Source organism: Caretta caretta, chromosome 22 (genome assembly GCF_965140235.1).
Source record: "Caretta caretta isolate rCarCar2 chromosome 22, rCarCar1.hap1, whole genome shotgun sequence".
Lineage (NCBI taxonomy): Eukaryota > Metazoa > Chordata > Testudines > Cheloniidae > Caretta > Caretta caretta.
In genome coordinates, this window is record NC_134227.1 from 8,322,147 (window position 1) to 8,338,010 (window position 15,864).

The window sequence follows — 15,864 nt, forward strand, 5'->3', positions numbered from 1 at the left end:
TGCAGAGCACCATCATTCACAGGCTCCTCCTACCAAAGCCAGACACCAGGTTCCATGTTTTCCATTTGTTAACCGTTTACACACATTGTACACAAACAACGTTAAAAGAACATTTTTAAGGCTGCAAAGCCAAGCGCTCAGAAGTTAGAAAAGGCTAGAATTAAGGTGGCCTGGGTGACTTTCATTTGGCCCCCTTGCGCCTATGCACCATCATGATAGGACACAGCCTCATACTATTTCCCACACTTCCCACTCTCACTCACAGGCTTCCACTCCCCCTCATTTCCCACGCCTGCTTCCAGTCCCAGTCTCTCCCCAGCCGAACTCTCTGGCTCTGCCTCCAGTCCCATTCTTCCCATTCTCCCCAGGTCCAGCTCTTGTCTCTCTGCATTCAAATCCGGCAGCTTTCTTGGCTCAGTTGGGGGGATCACTGAGTGCACAGGTTCCCCGCTCTCCGTTCTGGTGTCTGGATCCAGCCTGTAGCACCCCAGAGCTACAATTGTATGGAACATCCTGCTTAGCACCAGGATGGAGCATTCTCAGTGCAAAGGGAAACATCAGTAATTTTAACTCTGAAGCTCGAGCAAGTATCTATGGAGCATGTGTGAACTGCACTATTTCAAAGGCTTATAATTTGGGTGGATTTTCACAGTGATGGCAAAAGGCCCATCCCTGACCCCAAGGCCACCCCCTTCTGCCAAATTTCCAGTCCCTGCTCCAAAGCATGAGGGCAATAGCACTGCCCAAAGGAAAGGTTGCCAGAATTTTTTTAACATGGGCCAAACAACATATGGCTTGGGAAACGTCAGGCCAAATGGTAAAGTTTGGAAAAGTTTTTGCCACTAAAAATAGCATCTTATAATGGGAAGTGTCAGCAACTTTAATAAGCACTTGTGCTGGGGCTGTTCACTGCACACCTGCCCTGAAGGGGTTAAAGTTGCTCAGAAGGGGCCAATTAACTTTACAGGCTGCACCTGGGGGAGAGCCAGGGCCTGATGAAGGTTAATTGATGATGAAGCCCAGCTGGGCAGGAAGCCAGGAAGATGAGAGCAGAAGGGGGCTGCAGGGAGAGACTAGGCACAGAGAAGTGGGAAGCGAAAGCCCTGGGATCCTGTTTTTGATGGAAAAGGTTTATCCAGAGGAGTTTCAGGGAAGGAATCCCCAGGAGAGATCAGTAAGGGTTGAGACAGTGTAGACTTTGGCTACTGATTATAGTGTCCCTGGGCTGGAACCCGGAGCGGGTGCAGGGCCCGGGTTCCCCTAGCAGCCGCTGGGAAGTGGCTCAGGACTGTTGAAGGCGACAGCTGGTCTGGCAAGATATTGATACCCTGGAAGGGGAAAACCATATAGTGACCTGCCTGGAGGGCTGAGTCCTGAAGTCCTGGAGAGCGCAAGGGGCCACAGCCCCTGAGACTTGAAAGCCACAGCCCTGCTTCCTGTCTATTAATCTGACATATCATTACTATTGTATCAGCTCACCTCGCAATACCTCTGTGGGGCAGGGCTGTGTCGTTATTCCCCCTTTCACAGGTGATGCTGTGTGACTTGCCCAAAGTCACGCATGCAGCATGGGCTGGAACAGGAAGCTGAACCCAGGTTTCCATGGTAGTGCCTTAACCACTGGGCCTTCCTGCCTCTTTCCTAGCCTGCCTGACTTGTGCAGTCTAATCCTGTGCATGCTGAAGGATTCATTCATTTAATGCTGCAAAATGAAGCCGCTTTCATCTGGGGTGTTAAATTCAACCGACCGGATATTAAATTCTTTGGCTTCATTATTGAAGACAATATGTTTTTAAGAGTTCTCCCTGCAGATTTCCATGTCAGGTCCCTAGCCGATAGGCAGTGATGAATTTGTCCAGATTGGCACATTCAAAGTTACACACCTGCCGAGACCTGATAGGTATTTTTTTCTCCTGGAATTTAATTATAATGTTTCCTGCTTGTAGTATAATTGGATGACACTTCTTGGTGGCTTTAAACTTGTGCAGGTCAAAACCTAACAGAGCGGCTGGATGTCGGTTAATAGATTCCAAAGGCTGCAGCTTTGTCTGATTCCCTGACGAGGGCTCACTTTGGGACTGGCTGCGGTAAAAACAAACCAACAAAAACCCCAGTGGAGATTTTCAAAGCCGGCTAGAGCTTTATCTGGACAGTTGGATGGTTAACAAGGATATGCAAAGTTAGAGTAGTAAACAGTAAAACCAAGCCTTAGACGGGATATAAAAAACCCTCCTTCCGCGTTGAACCAGTCCCTAACTCTTAAGGTTTAGGGGGGGTTATCCCACATTTTTTTACTAGATGGATCATGGGGCTGATCCCGGCGTTTCTGATGTTGAATGCAGGAACAGCAGAGCAACATACAGACGTGACAAATTAAGTCCTGCAATAAGCTGATTTTATTTATTTATTTATTTTTAGGTGAGCCCTTTTCTTCCTTGTGGAACCAGGGAATAAAGTTCTTTCTATAAACAATTAAATGTGCCTTTGGCCAGAGAGAGAGCCAGAATGGCACTATAGCCCAGGGGATGGGACACTCAGCTTGGGCCACCCACATGCCAGGTGAGTTCCCTCTATTTAATTTATACCAGGTGGAATCTCTTCAACAGGGAGGCTAATCTCAGAATTCCCAAGTCCTGTGGTTAGGATGCATTTTTTAGAGACAATAAATGAGAGTTCAGATTCCTCCTCTAAATCTGGCAGAGAAGGGCTGTGAACCTGGGTCTCCTACAGCTTGGGTTAGTGCTCTGATCACTTGGCCATAGGGGGCTTCCAACTCCTCACTTTTTGGGAGAAGTGGCTTAGGCCCGTAACCCCAGGAGAAAGTCCATGGCTGAAAGAGTGATACTGTCACCTCCTGTGACTTGCACGCTATGCCTCTGTTAATGCAACCTAAAACTGGATTTGCTTTTTTTGCAACAGCATCACATTGCTGACTCCTGTTGCGGTTGTGATCCACCACAACTCCCAGATCCTTCTCAGTCAGTTATCCCCCATGCTGTATTTCTGCATTTGTTTTTTCTTCCTTAAGTGTAGCACCTTACATTTGTCTTTGCTGAATTTCATTTTGTCATATCTAGCCCCGTTCTCTCTTTGAATTTTAGCTCTATCCTTTGAAGTATTGGCAACCCCACCCAGCTTTGTGCCACTTGCAAATCCGATTAGCGTCAGCCGCTTTCTTGGTAACAGAAGGGACAATCTTTAACAGGGCAGAATGGCCAGTATCCTCAGTGTGCCAAACATTGAGGCCCCTGCGAGACTGAGGCATCAAGTGAATAGGACCGACTCTTGCACTGAAAAGCAAAGCTGGTGAAGCGGAGTCACAGAGGCCCGGGGAGGACACTGCCTCAGTGCCAGAGGTGGGAACAGAACTAAGGTCTCGTGCCTCTACCCACTAGATTATGCTGCTCCCTGTATTAGAGCTGGAAGAGATCTACTAGGTAATTCAGTCTATGCCCCTAACCCAGTGCATGATGACTGACGGCAGTGCCTTGTCCAGTCTGGATTTAAAATGTTGATGCGGTTTCACCTCTTCCCTTGGGAGACAATTCCATAGCCTGATACACTTCACCATCTGGAAATGTTTCCTGATACTTCAGAAAGGGAAAATTGACACTGATTTCATCCCTTTGCCCCTGGTTCTACCCCTGTAGCCACACTAACGAATCCCTCTGGTCTCGGTGGCCTGCCAGCCTCCCTGCTGTGATGTCCCAATGTACGATGCCTCTTTTATTCTCTCCTCTTAAATCTGTGCTCCGCCATGCTGAGTGGCCCTTCTCTAAACACCCTCTGAGCATTCTCAATGCTCTCTGGTCGTGGACATCCTATCCCCCATGACCTCTCCCCAGAGCAGTGTACGGGGTGACCATCATCTCCCTGATTTATGGCCCAAAGCCTCTGGAATTATGCTCAGGATGGCACTGACCTTTTCTCCTACCGTCTCCCACTGCAAACTCCTTTCCCCAAGGTCTGGCTTGTTCTTCCTGCTTCCAAAATTTCACCCTCCCATGGAGGCCCTAGAGCCCGAATTATTCCCCCACCTCCCCCAGCTGAGTCTTATGGTATTTCCCACCCACAGGCCTAACCTCTGTGTGTCCCTTTGAATGATCGCTCTGCCCTCTCTGATGTTCACACCTCACAAGCTAATATCAGCTGTGAATTTCTTCAACCTGGTGAGTACTCTACATGGAGCTCATTAAAGCAGATGTTAAATAAAATCGCTCTCACTGCATCATCAACAACAGAGCGCCCCACATCTCATCTCCCCTCCACCCCAAACTCGATATAGTGCTGTTTATCATTAGCCTTCTTACTGGCCTTCAATCCACATGCCAGCCAGGGTGCATGTCCACACCTGTCTGAATTACTTCTATGAAACTTCAGGAGATGTTGTGTCAAATGCTCTCCTCAAATCCAATGTATTCCAGCCAGCGTCACCCCTCTATCTGCTCAGTTGTAATTCTGTCCGCAAAGCAATCGTGTTTGCCTGGTACGAGCTGCTCCTTATAGCACCAGGCTAAGGAGTTTGCCCTCTCTGAGTTTTCTCTTGCTATGGATTCCCTGACTGGCTAGCAATTGCCAGGATTATGCTTTTTCCTTTGCCTGAAAGTTGGTATCATTTGTAATTCTCCAGCTGTCTATGACCTCCACATCTCTCCCTTGGTGTTTCACAAACAATTACTCATGTGTCTATAAGTTCATTACCATCTTAGGCTATACATCATGCTGTCTGGCCGTCTGAGTTGCATCCGTGCATCTTGTCTAAGCCCTGCCTCCCCTGCATTGTTATGTTACCCATTTTCCAGTATCACCTACGATGGGTCAGAGAGCCCCCTTAAAGAAGACAGGCACCATATGAAGGGTGGGGGAGGAGGACATCTGAGCCAGAAAAACACTGTCAGCATCAGTAATGTTTCACATGTTCAAGTGATACAGACGCAGGATCAGTACAATTTGCGTCAACGTGTAATACGTGCGCACACACTTTTCCTATCCCTATGACACACACCTGCACTAAGAGGCTGCATTACTTCTCCATTACCCCACTTACTCTCTTTCATTGCTCTTGTCAAAGACAGATTTATTTATTTTTAAGTCTGGAGTTCAGGACCTCATTGATTTTTAGAGGCATAATTGATTTCATCCTTTGCCTCATTTACCAATGTGCCTCCTCTAATATGCCTTTTGCCTTGATAGACTTGTAAAAGCAGTTTTAGTGCCCTTGCCCTGTTTGACTTGCTCTTACTGGTTTGGATGGGGGCACGGTCTCTCTTTTCCCTTCACAGCGTTATGGGCCGGATTTTACAAAGTTGCTCAGCACAGTATGTGGGTGCTGACTCAGCCCTTTTGAAAATCTGGTCCTTACTTCGGGGTCTTAATGGAAGCTAAGCTCTTCTGAAGATTGGCACCCAGTTGCAGGTGCCGAACACCTGAAAAATCAGACCCCACATGAGCCCTTTTCCACATCTGGGAGGTTCTTTTACCCTTAGATTTTGAGCCAGTGATTCCCTCCCAAAACTGATCTCAGCAACTTTGTCTAAGCATGATCTAAATAGAATGGAGGCTTATGGGAAGATTCTGGGTGAGAAATAAGAGTAAGTGTCTCCTGTCCTACATTGTCTCCAGGTTTCCCCTAGAGGGCTCCATAGCACATCCACACAACTTTTTATTTTTTCATGACCATCCCTTTCTCACCTCTGCCATCCACAATGACCTCACTAGGCGTGAGCACCGTGGTTAGTTTCCCTCTTATTTCCCACCTCATTGCAACTTGCATCTCTGCCAGCGGGCTGTCATGGCTGCTCCTTAGCAAGGATGAATTTTATCTGTCATTCCGCTGACAAACTTGGAGTCTCTTGCTAGGAACCTCTTTAGCAGCTGGAGACTGGCCATGCAATAGTCTGAGCATGGAGCTGTTGCCGGAAAGCACAGGGCATCAGGGGAATCTGCGGGGGTGAACCAGGGGCTCTGCTCGCTCCCCTCCTACTGCAGCAGAGTTAAAGGAAACATTTGCTAACAGCAAGAGGCAGTTGGCTGGGGAATAGTCTCCCCAAGGGCCAAAGCATCAGAAAATGGCCTGCTATAAACAATGCTGGACAATCAGTGAGGAATATACAGCAGGAGAGTGACTGTACTTTGCACTGTCCAGAGGTGAAGAATGTTACCTTAACTCTGTACCTGCTCCCTCTGTCTGAGTCATGGGGCTGCAGCATGGTCTAGTGCAGGGAATGGCAACCTGCGGCCCGCCAGGGCAAGCCCCCTGGCAGGCCTCTTTGTTTACCTGCTGCGTCTGCAGGTTCAGCCGATCGTGGCTCCCACTGGCTGCGATTCGTCGCTACAGGCCAATGAGGCCTGCAGGAAGTGGTGGCCAGCATGTCTCTCGGCCTGCACCGCTTCCCGCCCCCCCCTTGCCCCCCCACATTGGCCTGGAGCGGTGAACCACAGCCAGTGGGAGCCGCGATCGGCCGAACCGGTGGACTTGGCAGGTAAACAAACCAGCCCGGCCTGCCAGGGGGCTTACCAAAGGTTGCTGATCCCTGGTCTAGCAACTGGACAGGGACTTGGGAAACCTCGATTCAACTCCTGGCTCTCTGTGACCTGGAGTGAATCACCTCGTCTAGTTAGCTTGAGGTCTTTCGAGCAGGAACTGTCCCTTACGATGTATAGTGCCCAAGGCACTGTAAGCCCGAGCTCAGCTGAGGCCTCCGTAATGCTACTAGCAATAATAGCTACTGAAACAGTTAGCTCTGGGCAGCTGTGGGAGAGTCAGCAAGACTTGTTATGCTTTATGCAGTCTTCACTGATGCTGATTTAACAGGCAGGATGTACCCAGCTAGGGTTTCAGAGCCCACAATGGATTTGAGACTCCGATAGTTAAGAAAAATGACCAATCTAGCACTGTTATAGCATTTTCCATACACAGGCCTTAAAATATTTTATAAAGGAGGGTCTCTATCATATAGAGATTTTTTTTTTTTTTAAGGCCAGAAGGGACTTAAATCCTCTAGCCTGGCCTCTTGCGTAGCATACACCATTACATTTCACCCCGTTACTCAAGCCCAATAACGTGTCTTTGACTAAAGCACCTCCCAGAAAGGCCTCCGGTGTTAATTCGAAAACTTCAAGAGCTGGAGAAACCGCCACTTCTCCTTCTCGTTTGTTCCAAATGGTTAATCACCCTCACGTAAAAGCTTGTGCCTTCTGTCTGGCTTTAATCTAGTGGAGAAAGGCAAAACAAGAACTAATGGCTGGAAGTTAAAGAACACTTTCATACTTGGTATGTTCTCCTAAAGAAGGTGCAGAAACCTGGTAATAAGAACTGCCATACTGGGTCACACGAATGGTCCATCTAGCCCACTATCTGTCATCTGACAGTGGCTGGTGCCAGATACTTTTGGAAGGAATGAACAGAACAGGGTAATTATTGTGATCTGTCTTCCAGTCCCAGCTCTGGCAGTCAGAGGTTTAGGGATACCCAGAACATGGGGTCCCATCCCTGACCATCTTGGCTAATAGCCATTGATGGATCTATTCTCCCTGAATGTATCTAATTTTTTTTTTTTTAAATCCAGGTGTAGTTTTGGCCTTCAACATTCGCAGACAGTGAGTTCCACAGTTGGGGTTGGTCCTGCTTTGAGCAGGGGATTGGACTAGATGACCTCCTGAGGTCTCTTCCAACACTAATATTCTATGATGCTGTGACTGCTGTGTGAAGCTGACCATCAAGCTGCCTCTGTCTTTTTGATAAACTAACAAATTGAGCTCTTTAACTCTCTCCTGTAAGGCATTTTTTTCCAGGGCTCAATTTTTGTGGCTCTATTCTGCACCCTCTCCAATTTTTCAACATCATTTTAAAAATGTGGACACCAGACCTGGTCACAGTATTCCAGCATGGGAGCAGGATTTTATAATTGTACTATAAGAATAGAGGTACTAATGTATGTCTTGATTTCATTTTAAGACTGACCCTCTGGGACATTGGTAGGAATGCATCTGATAGACTGCCAGTGTCTGTACTGATAAGGCAGGGACAGACCAGAACAATCCTTATGACTGATTATGGTCACCCTTTTGTTTTAGGATAAGTTATAATGTCTACTATGGTTTCCTCTCTGGATTACAAATTAGTTACTCTAGTTAAATATACATTTCTTTGATTTAAGGTTTAGTGAGTAAAAGACAGGATCTTGTATTGTGTCTATGTTAATTAGATTAAAGGAATGTTAAAGGCCTGAGCCACAATGTAAACTGTTTTGACCACAAGATTTAGTGAAGTTTAATGTATTTTGCTGAATATAAAATACTGCTGTCTTCTCTGTGAGAGATTGATTGTGTAAATGAGGAATGCATGCATCAGGAAAAGAGAAGGTGTGAAAGCCACCACAGACATCCAAGAAAAAGTGAGAGACTTGGAAACACAAGGAGACAATCAGAAAACATCCATTGTATCTGATGCTAAACATGTTAGCAGCATTAACAACTTCAGAGGTGAGGCAGGCACCCCTGGAAGGCAAGACAACAAATAGGAGATAACGATGGGAAGCCTGACAACAACCATCAAATGATAACAGCAGAAAACCCCAAGATTACCACCACTTAAGGAGGACATTGCAAAATGCATGGACTCAAATGGGAATTTACAAGTATAAAGCTGGGGTGTTTTGCCATGAAACTCTGGGTTCAGTCCTGCAAAACCTCGGAGCATCGGATTGTGAGCGACAGAACCGAGCTCCTCACTCGTGTTCAGTCTAACTGGCCATTAGATTGACTTGAGCTACAACAGACCGGTGACTATAAAAACATCAGGTTTCAGAGTAACAGCCGTGTTAGTCTGTATTTGCAAAAAGAAAAGGAGGACTTGTGGCACCTTAGAGACTAACCAATTTATCTGAGCATGAGCTTTCGTGAGGGCATAAACAGGGCAGGGATTTTCCCTCTCTATACATGCCCAAGGACTGTATTAGCCCTTTTTGCTACAGCATTAGCCCTTGGAACTCATGTTCAGTTGGGTGACCTTTAAAACATTTTTTTAGAATCACTTTTTCCAGGATATAGTCTCCCATTCCTTGTTCCTAGCTGGATGACCTTGTATTTGGCAGGAATGGGCCTAGCTTACAAAGCAATCTCTGACTGCTCCCCTCATTCTTTACCACTCGGCAATTCTCTATGTGATCCATAATCTTATTAGCAGTGATTTTATATTTACCTCCAGAGAGCGGATAAAAAGCATTGGGGCCCAGCACCAATCTCTGGAATTCTACTGTGATTCCTCAATAACAGCGACTTTTTGAGAGCTGTTGGTTATTTAAAGTGGGCTTTATTGTTCATTAGTTCCACTTCAAAGGCAGGGATAACAGAATCATTCAGCAGGGACATACCTTTCCCCACATCACATCAACAGAGCCCAGCGCAGACCCCTGGCCTCCCTGTCCTATGGTTGTGCCCTCAGAGGAAGCTGTTTCTCTTAGAATCCTCCTCTTTGACTTGTAAAGTCCTTGGGGATAGTGCATCTGCATCCTTTGCTGTTTGCATAGCTCCTGGCATTCCCAGGGCACTGCTAGAAATATTTATATACTGAATAATCTAATCGGACATCACACAGGAGAGCCCTGCAATCACATCTCACGTTCCTAGGTGCCCCCTTTAAAATCTGGATCAGCTGCTGGGTATCTTCCATTTTATATATTTGATCTTAGCTCCTGTGCACGGGGAAGTGTGTTAGCACCTTGGAAAATTAAGGCCTAAACATAAAATTCCCCATTCAGTTAGTGGCCATTCTAGCACAGTGTCAGAATAATGAGGAATAGCTGATCTCTGCACTCTTCCAGCTTTCGGACTGATTTTAAGGCTTCCTAGGCGTACATATGTATAGTCTAAAATCAATTCTACCCATCCCACAAAGCTCTGTCTCAATCTGGTGCTTCCACTGATAATTCAGAGAGAAGCCTTCTGCACAGGGAGAGTGAATGCACTGTGATAAGCCCTGGCTGGTAATTTAAAGCAGTAGGAGAGGTGTGAAAGCCATCACAGACATCAGGAGGGTTTCAGGGTGTGTGTGTGTGGGGGGGAATACCCCACCAAACAACTGTGCAAACATGCAACAAACTGTCTGTTTGCATTTCCCTTTAACTTCTGCTTTTATGGCTGGATGGCTTGTTACGCTTCAGTTTTCTTTCCCGGTACGTTTTGCTTGTTAGTCATTTACAACACGACACTAGCAAGTGACCGCAAGGGCAGAGCTGCTCTTGGACATGGAGAACGGCAGAGGCATGAGCTCATCCTTGCCCTTGCATAGCAAGAGATAGGTTGAGCCCAGGAGGCTCCTCTGGGTTTTTCCATTGGCAGTGGGGTGACCCATCCTGCAGGAGAAATCTTAGATCAGGCCCACAAATGCCCAGAGTCTCCTGTGTTCACAGGGTGCCCCCCGCATCCTATTCAGCTCCGTGCCTGTGGCTGCCTCTCTCCAACTTTTTCACAGGGTGGGTGGGCTCCCCACTGTGGATGATGCATCTGAAGAAAATGTAGCACAGATTCAAGCTAGGGTAACTTCCCCCGCAATCCCCATGGAGCATGATGTATGTATCCCCAGCTTGCTTCCTCAATCACATGGATCTCTAACCCTGGGCAAATGGAGAGGAAGTGGATGCAGCCCTAAACCCTACTATCCCCCATTTCTGTACAAGCAGGGGAAGATCTGTGGATGGAGGTTTCGTCTCCACATGCTGGCCACTGGCCTCCAGTTATAAAGACCTGTAATAGCAATAATTCTCCCTAAGCAGGTGCTGATTGCTGTGCAGGCACCTTGGCTTAGGGAATCTTGATTTGAGGAGGTTGAACTAGCAGACCCAGCAAGTCCCTGGGGCACAGACCATGCCAGTCAGTGCAAGTTTATGCCAGTCAATATACTCTAGCCATGACCCACCTGGGGGAGGAAAGGAAGAGTCATGTCTCCGTAACCAACCCAAAACGGGCAAGTGGGGTGCAGAACCCTTTTCTTCCTCAGCTGGACTAAGATGCCCGCTCCCACCAGCTCATTTCACAAGGCTCCCCAACAGCCTTCTGGGGGTAAGGACGTTCCATCACAAATGACTCAGGCTAGTTTTGAACCAATGACTGCACACAAAAAAACCAACCTCCATGGCAGGGAGACTCAGAGCCCAGGTCTACTGCCTCAGGCTTGTGCTAGGGTACTTAAAAATAGCCATTCCTCCTTGGAGTGAAGCTCGGGCTCTGAAACCCAACTCCCCTCGCCGTGTCTTTGTTGCAGGTTAGACATACCCTTCGAGGTCAGAGCCCCCGCCCCTCGTCTGAGCCACTCTGTCCACTGGACAAAGATGCAGGCTGTATTAACCCCCATTGGTAACAGGCCAGGGTCTCCTGGAGGTCTTTATTAACCCAGAAAGACAGCACCTCCAGGTGCCTAAGGCTGCCTAGCATCATGGTGGGGCATTGGCTCACTCCTGTCTGAGAGGAGTGCGCCGCCTTCTGGCTCACCCATGCCACTTCCTGCAGTTCTCCCAACTCTCTCGGGAACTCTGATGGCTCAGCTAATGCCCCCTAAGCGGTGAGAGCCTGAGGCTACTGCAGCTGCAAGTTATGACATTGGCATGGTGGGAGGGCAGGACACGAGCAAAAATTAACCACCTCTACCTACAAATGACTACATGCAAATCTATTTCTTGTGCACATATAAATCTCCAAGGATTTTTTTCAGCCTAGCACAGTTGTTCCCCACTAATTAGTTTATTATTCTATATTGTTTGACCTACTGTGCCTCCACGTTTGCAGCAATTTCCTTCTTGCGGTGGCAAACTTTCCTTGCAATTAGCCCTGGGGGCTGCTGAGTTACGCTAATAAACCTCTCCTGGCTCTTCCTCTTCATTAGCAAAGTTGCACGTGAGGAGTTTTTATGGCAGTGAAACTTACAAGTCGGTGTGAGATCTTGGCAGAGCAGCCATTGCCTTCGGCAGGCATTAGTGCACCGACCTGCACGTGCCTGCCCTCATTATTGTCAAAGGTTACACGGAGTAACACATGAAAGGCAATGAATCCTTACCATGAGCTGCTTGATAGTTGGGTGTTCCTCTGTCTCCCTGCCTGAGGCAGGCTCCTTATGTACAATCTCTACACGGATGTCGTTCTTGGCTGAAACCACGCCTTTCAGATCTGAGCAAAGAGAGAGCGAAGCTGTTATTTGCAGGCAGTCATGACAGCCGAGCAAACCCCCTCCCAACATATGTGATTGCCGATAACGACTGTCAACATAAATAGATCCTACAGTAAAGAAATTGACTCTCTCTCAATGACATGTTTGCTGTTTGCAACTGGCGAACCGCAATGTGTTCTGCAAACATTAATTGAGCTTTGCAACACTCGACCAGGTACTTAAGTAATACGTAGCGGATGATTAGTACACCACTGAAATGCAGCCACCTCTGAGATGGAGCAGAGCAGCTATTTAACAGCGCACAGCAACACTGCACAGCTTCTTGATCACAGGAAGTGAGGAATTATAGTGTGTCCAGTTGAATATAATCCTTTAGATCAGCGTTTCCCAAACCTTTTTTGGCCACGGAACACCTGGTATACGGAACACTTCGAATATTATTTTGTAGTCGTTTGGTTTTCAAATAAAAAATTGCGTTATTTATGCTCAAATATATTTTATTTTATAAAACAAAGCAAAATACAAATTTAAAATAACTGGAACACGCGTATAAAGGAGTACAACCCCCTTTTTTTTAATTACGATTCTGTCACGGAACACCTACTCCCATGGGGCGTAACTCCAGTGTTCCACGGAACACAGTCTGGGAAACGCTGCTTTAGATCAAGTGTTAGAGGCCTGCAGCCTAGAATTAGTACTGCAGTCTCTGTTCATGAGCGAGGGGGAGGGGTGATCACGGTACCAGCTTTGAAATGCGGGAAAGTTCAGAATGATGATTATAAAAAGGTTAGAGCATTTGGGAGCTAGGCAGTCTGTGTGCGCTTCCATGTTGACCTGAAGGATCAAAATGTGACCTCTACAACACCAGCAGGAAGCAGAATGCAGATAGGCCACTGAAACCTCCCTGTGTGTGATCACGCTGGAAGAAGGTGAGCAGGGAGATAAAGTAATCTCTAGGGGTTGCAAAAGGACAAGCTTCAGTTTTTACTTTCTCTAGTACCATATTTTCATTTACTGTCTGTCTAATACATCTTAAGTATTATCAACTGGGAGGGCTGCTGCTCTCAATCCATTAAGCCCAAGGTTTTGTACAGCACCAGTGACTGGGTACAGCAGGCTAAGAAGTTTGGTTCAGTTAAGTACCCAAATGGTGGAAGCCTCATCCAAACCTCTGACATCTATAACACTGGACTGGGAGTATAACTGGGCAGGAATTTTTCAATGGAAAATGCTGGTTTGTCAAAATCAAAACATGTTGCTGTGAAGGAATTGCTGGTCAAAGCCAGCGAAAGCGAAGCAATAGCTGAATGGTTACACACCCCGCTCCCCCATCCAGCCCCACTCCATTCCCCCAACTGCAGAAGATCGTTATGTTCTGATGCAGAACAAAATCAAATTTCAAAACCCCCAGTGTTTCGCAAAACGTAATTCTTGTTTCCCAGCCGGTCCGAACTGAGAGTTAAAAGAAACATTTTCATGCTACTTCTGGCACATCCTCCTTTTGCTTGGGTTGGGAAGCCCACAAGAAAAGCCTTCCCGATGTGCTTCAGGGCCTGGATGACACTAGAGCATGCAGAGGCCTTTGCAACAAGGGGCTAAGTAATGAACAAGGCGTTAGCCACTGTTTTGGGACCCCAACTGAGGCCTGTGCAATTGCCATACAGCCCCACATGCATTAGTACAGCATGCAGAAGGGAAATGGGATTTAGAGGCAGGGTTGTTTCGGGAACAACGACTTCCTTTTGGTTCCCAAAGGATGGCAGTAGCTCTTTGAAAAATAAAACCAAAGCCCCAAACAGCAGGCCTTACAGGAGGCTGAGGCTGAGATGACAAGCAGAGATGGACGTGAATCTAAACAGCCCAATCCAAACAGCCCTAAACTTTGAAGTTTGGCTCCAGACTGAGAGCTGGATCTGCATAACAGGACTGGCTCTTGTCTCTCCAATGGGTTGAACCAAACCCCTAGATTCAAACACCACCTAACCTTTGGCCCCTTCAGATCTGCACCCAAACGTGCTCAGGCCTCCTCCAACAATGATACACTTAGAACCAACTAGATTTTGCAGGCGTTCCAAACAGATTGGTTTAGTTAAATGTCCTTTGCAGCTGGCTCTCAAACTGTTAGCCAGTGGGCTGAATCCCATTTGAAAGCTAAAAATACATCCCCTGCTTTCCCATGAAAGCAGCTACTGTAACTGGCCACAGGAGGGTGTGCAGCTGGGAGGGCAGGTGTGTGCGCATGATCAGAAAGGGGTCGGGAAATGACCCTAGGGCACAGTTGTTCTCCCTTGGAGTGGACCAGATGATAAAGTCTCATGGTTCCATAATACTACACCTCTTGGTTCCTCACTGATCCCCTCAGGAGCTCAGAGAGACAAGTGCTGGGGGGGTCTGATGCTGTGCAGCAGTGACAAAGCTAAGCGCCCTCAGTGGCTCACAGGATTTGGCCCTGTTCAGTCAGAAAAGCCAGAAGGAAAACTGCAGTTAATTATCATAATTAGAGCTGGGTGAAATTGTTTAGACAAACCTTTTTTCAGGTGACAAAGGCAGATTTGGGCCAACTGAAACACTTTGCGAATTCATGTTGAATTTGTTTGGTTTTTTGTTTTTTAACAGAAAGAACCTCACCCCAATTGAAATGCTTCATTTTGACATTTTTGAAATGGAAGTTTTCAGGTTTTCGATTCGCACTTTTTGTTTGAATTTTACTTTGATTTGAGAGAGGAATCCCGTGGCACCTTAAAGACTAACAGATTTATTTGGGCATAAGCTTTCATGGGTAAAAAACCCACTTCTTCAGATGCATGGAGTGAAAATTACAGATGTAGGCATAAATATAGTGGCAACATGAAGAGACGGGGAGTTACCTCACAAGTGGAGAACCAGTGTTGGCAAGGCCATTCAGTCAGGGTGGATGTGGGCCACTCCCAATAACTGATGAAGAGGTGTTAATACCAAGAGAGGGAAAATTGCTTTTGTACAGAGCCAACCACTCCCAGTCCCTATTCAAGCCCAAATTCATGGTGTTAAATTTGCAAATGAATTGTAGCTCTGCAGTTTCTCTTTGAAGTCTGTTTTTGAAGTTATTTTGTTGAAGGATGGCTACTTTTAAATCTGCTATAGAGTGTCGAGGGAGATTGAAGTGTTCTCCTACTGGCTTTTGTATGTTATCATTCCTGATGTCTGATTTGTGTCCATTTATTCTTTTGCATAGAGACTGTCCGGTTTGGCCAATCTACATGGCAGAGGGGCATTGCTGGCACATGATGGCATATATCACATTGATATATGTGCAGGTGAATGATGTGCAGGTGAATGAGCCCCTGATGGTGTGGCTCATGTGGTTGTGTCCTCTGATGGTGTCACTAGAGTAGATATGGGGACAGAGTAGGCAACAGGGTTTGTTACAGGGATTGGTTCCTGGGTTAGTGTTTCTGTGGTGTGGTGTGTGGTTGCTGGTGAGTATTCACTTCAGGGTGGGGGGCTGTCTGTAAGCGAGGACTGGCCTGTCTCCCAAGATCTGTGAGAATTATGCCACACACTCTGAAAGAAACTGAGGAACCACCTGATCAGCATCCTTTACAGCAGACAGGAGAAGATTAAGAATGAGCTCTCAAAACTGGAGACTCTCATATAAAACCAACCTTCCACACAAACTTCCACATGGCTTGACTTTACAAAAACGGGACAAGCCATTTACA

The 15,864-nt window shown here is 46.8% G+C and overlaps 1 protein-coding gene across 3 annotated transcripts in view; it reads right to left on the bottom strand.

The window, feature by feature from the left end:
• The window catches only part of KIRREL3 (kirre like nephrin family adhesion molecule 3), a 751,157-nt gene that overhangs the window by 16,480 nt on the left and 718,813 nt on the right, over positions 1-15,864 (bottom strand). For all 3 annotated transcript variants that reach the window (XM_048827391.2, XM_048827394.2, XM_048827392.2), the window contains one exon: positions 12,053-12,162. In XM_048827391.2, the coding sequence (XP_048683348.1) occupies positions 12,053-12,162 (110 nt within the window). The remainder of the gene's footprint in view (positions 1-12,052; positions 12,163-15,864) is intronic.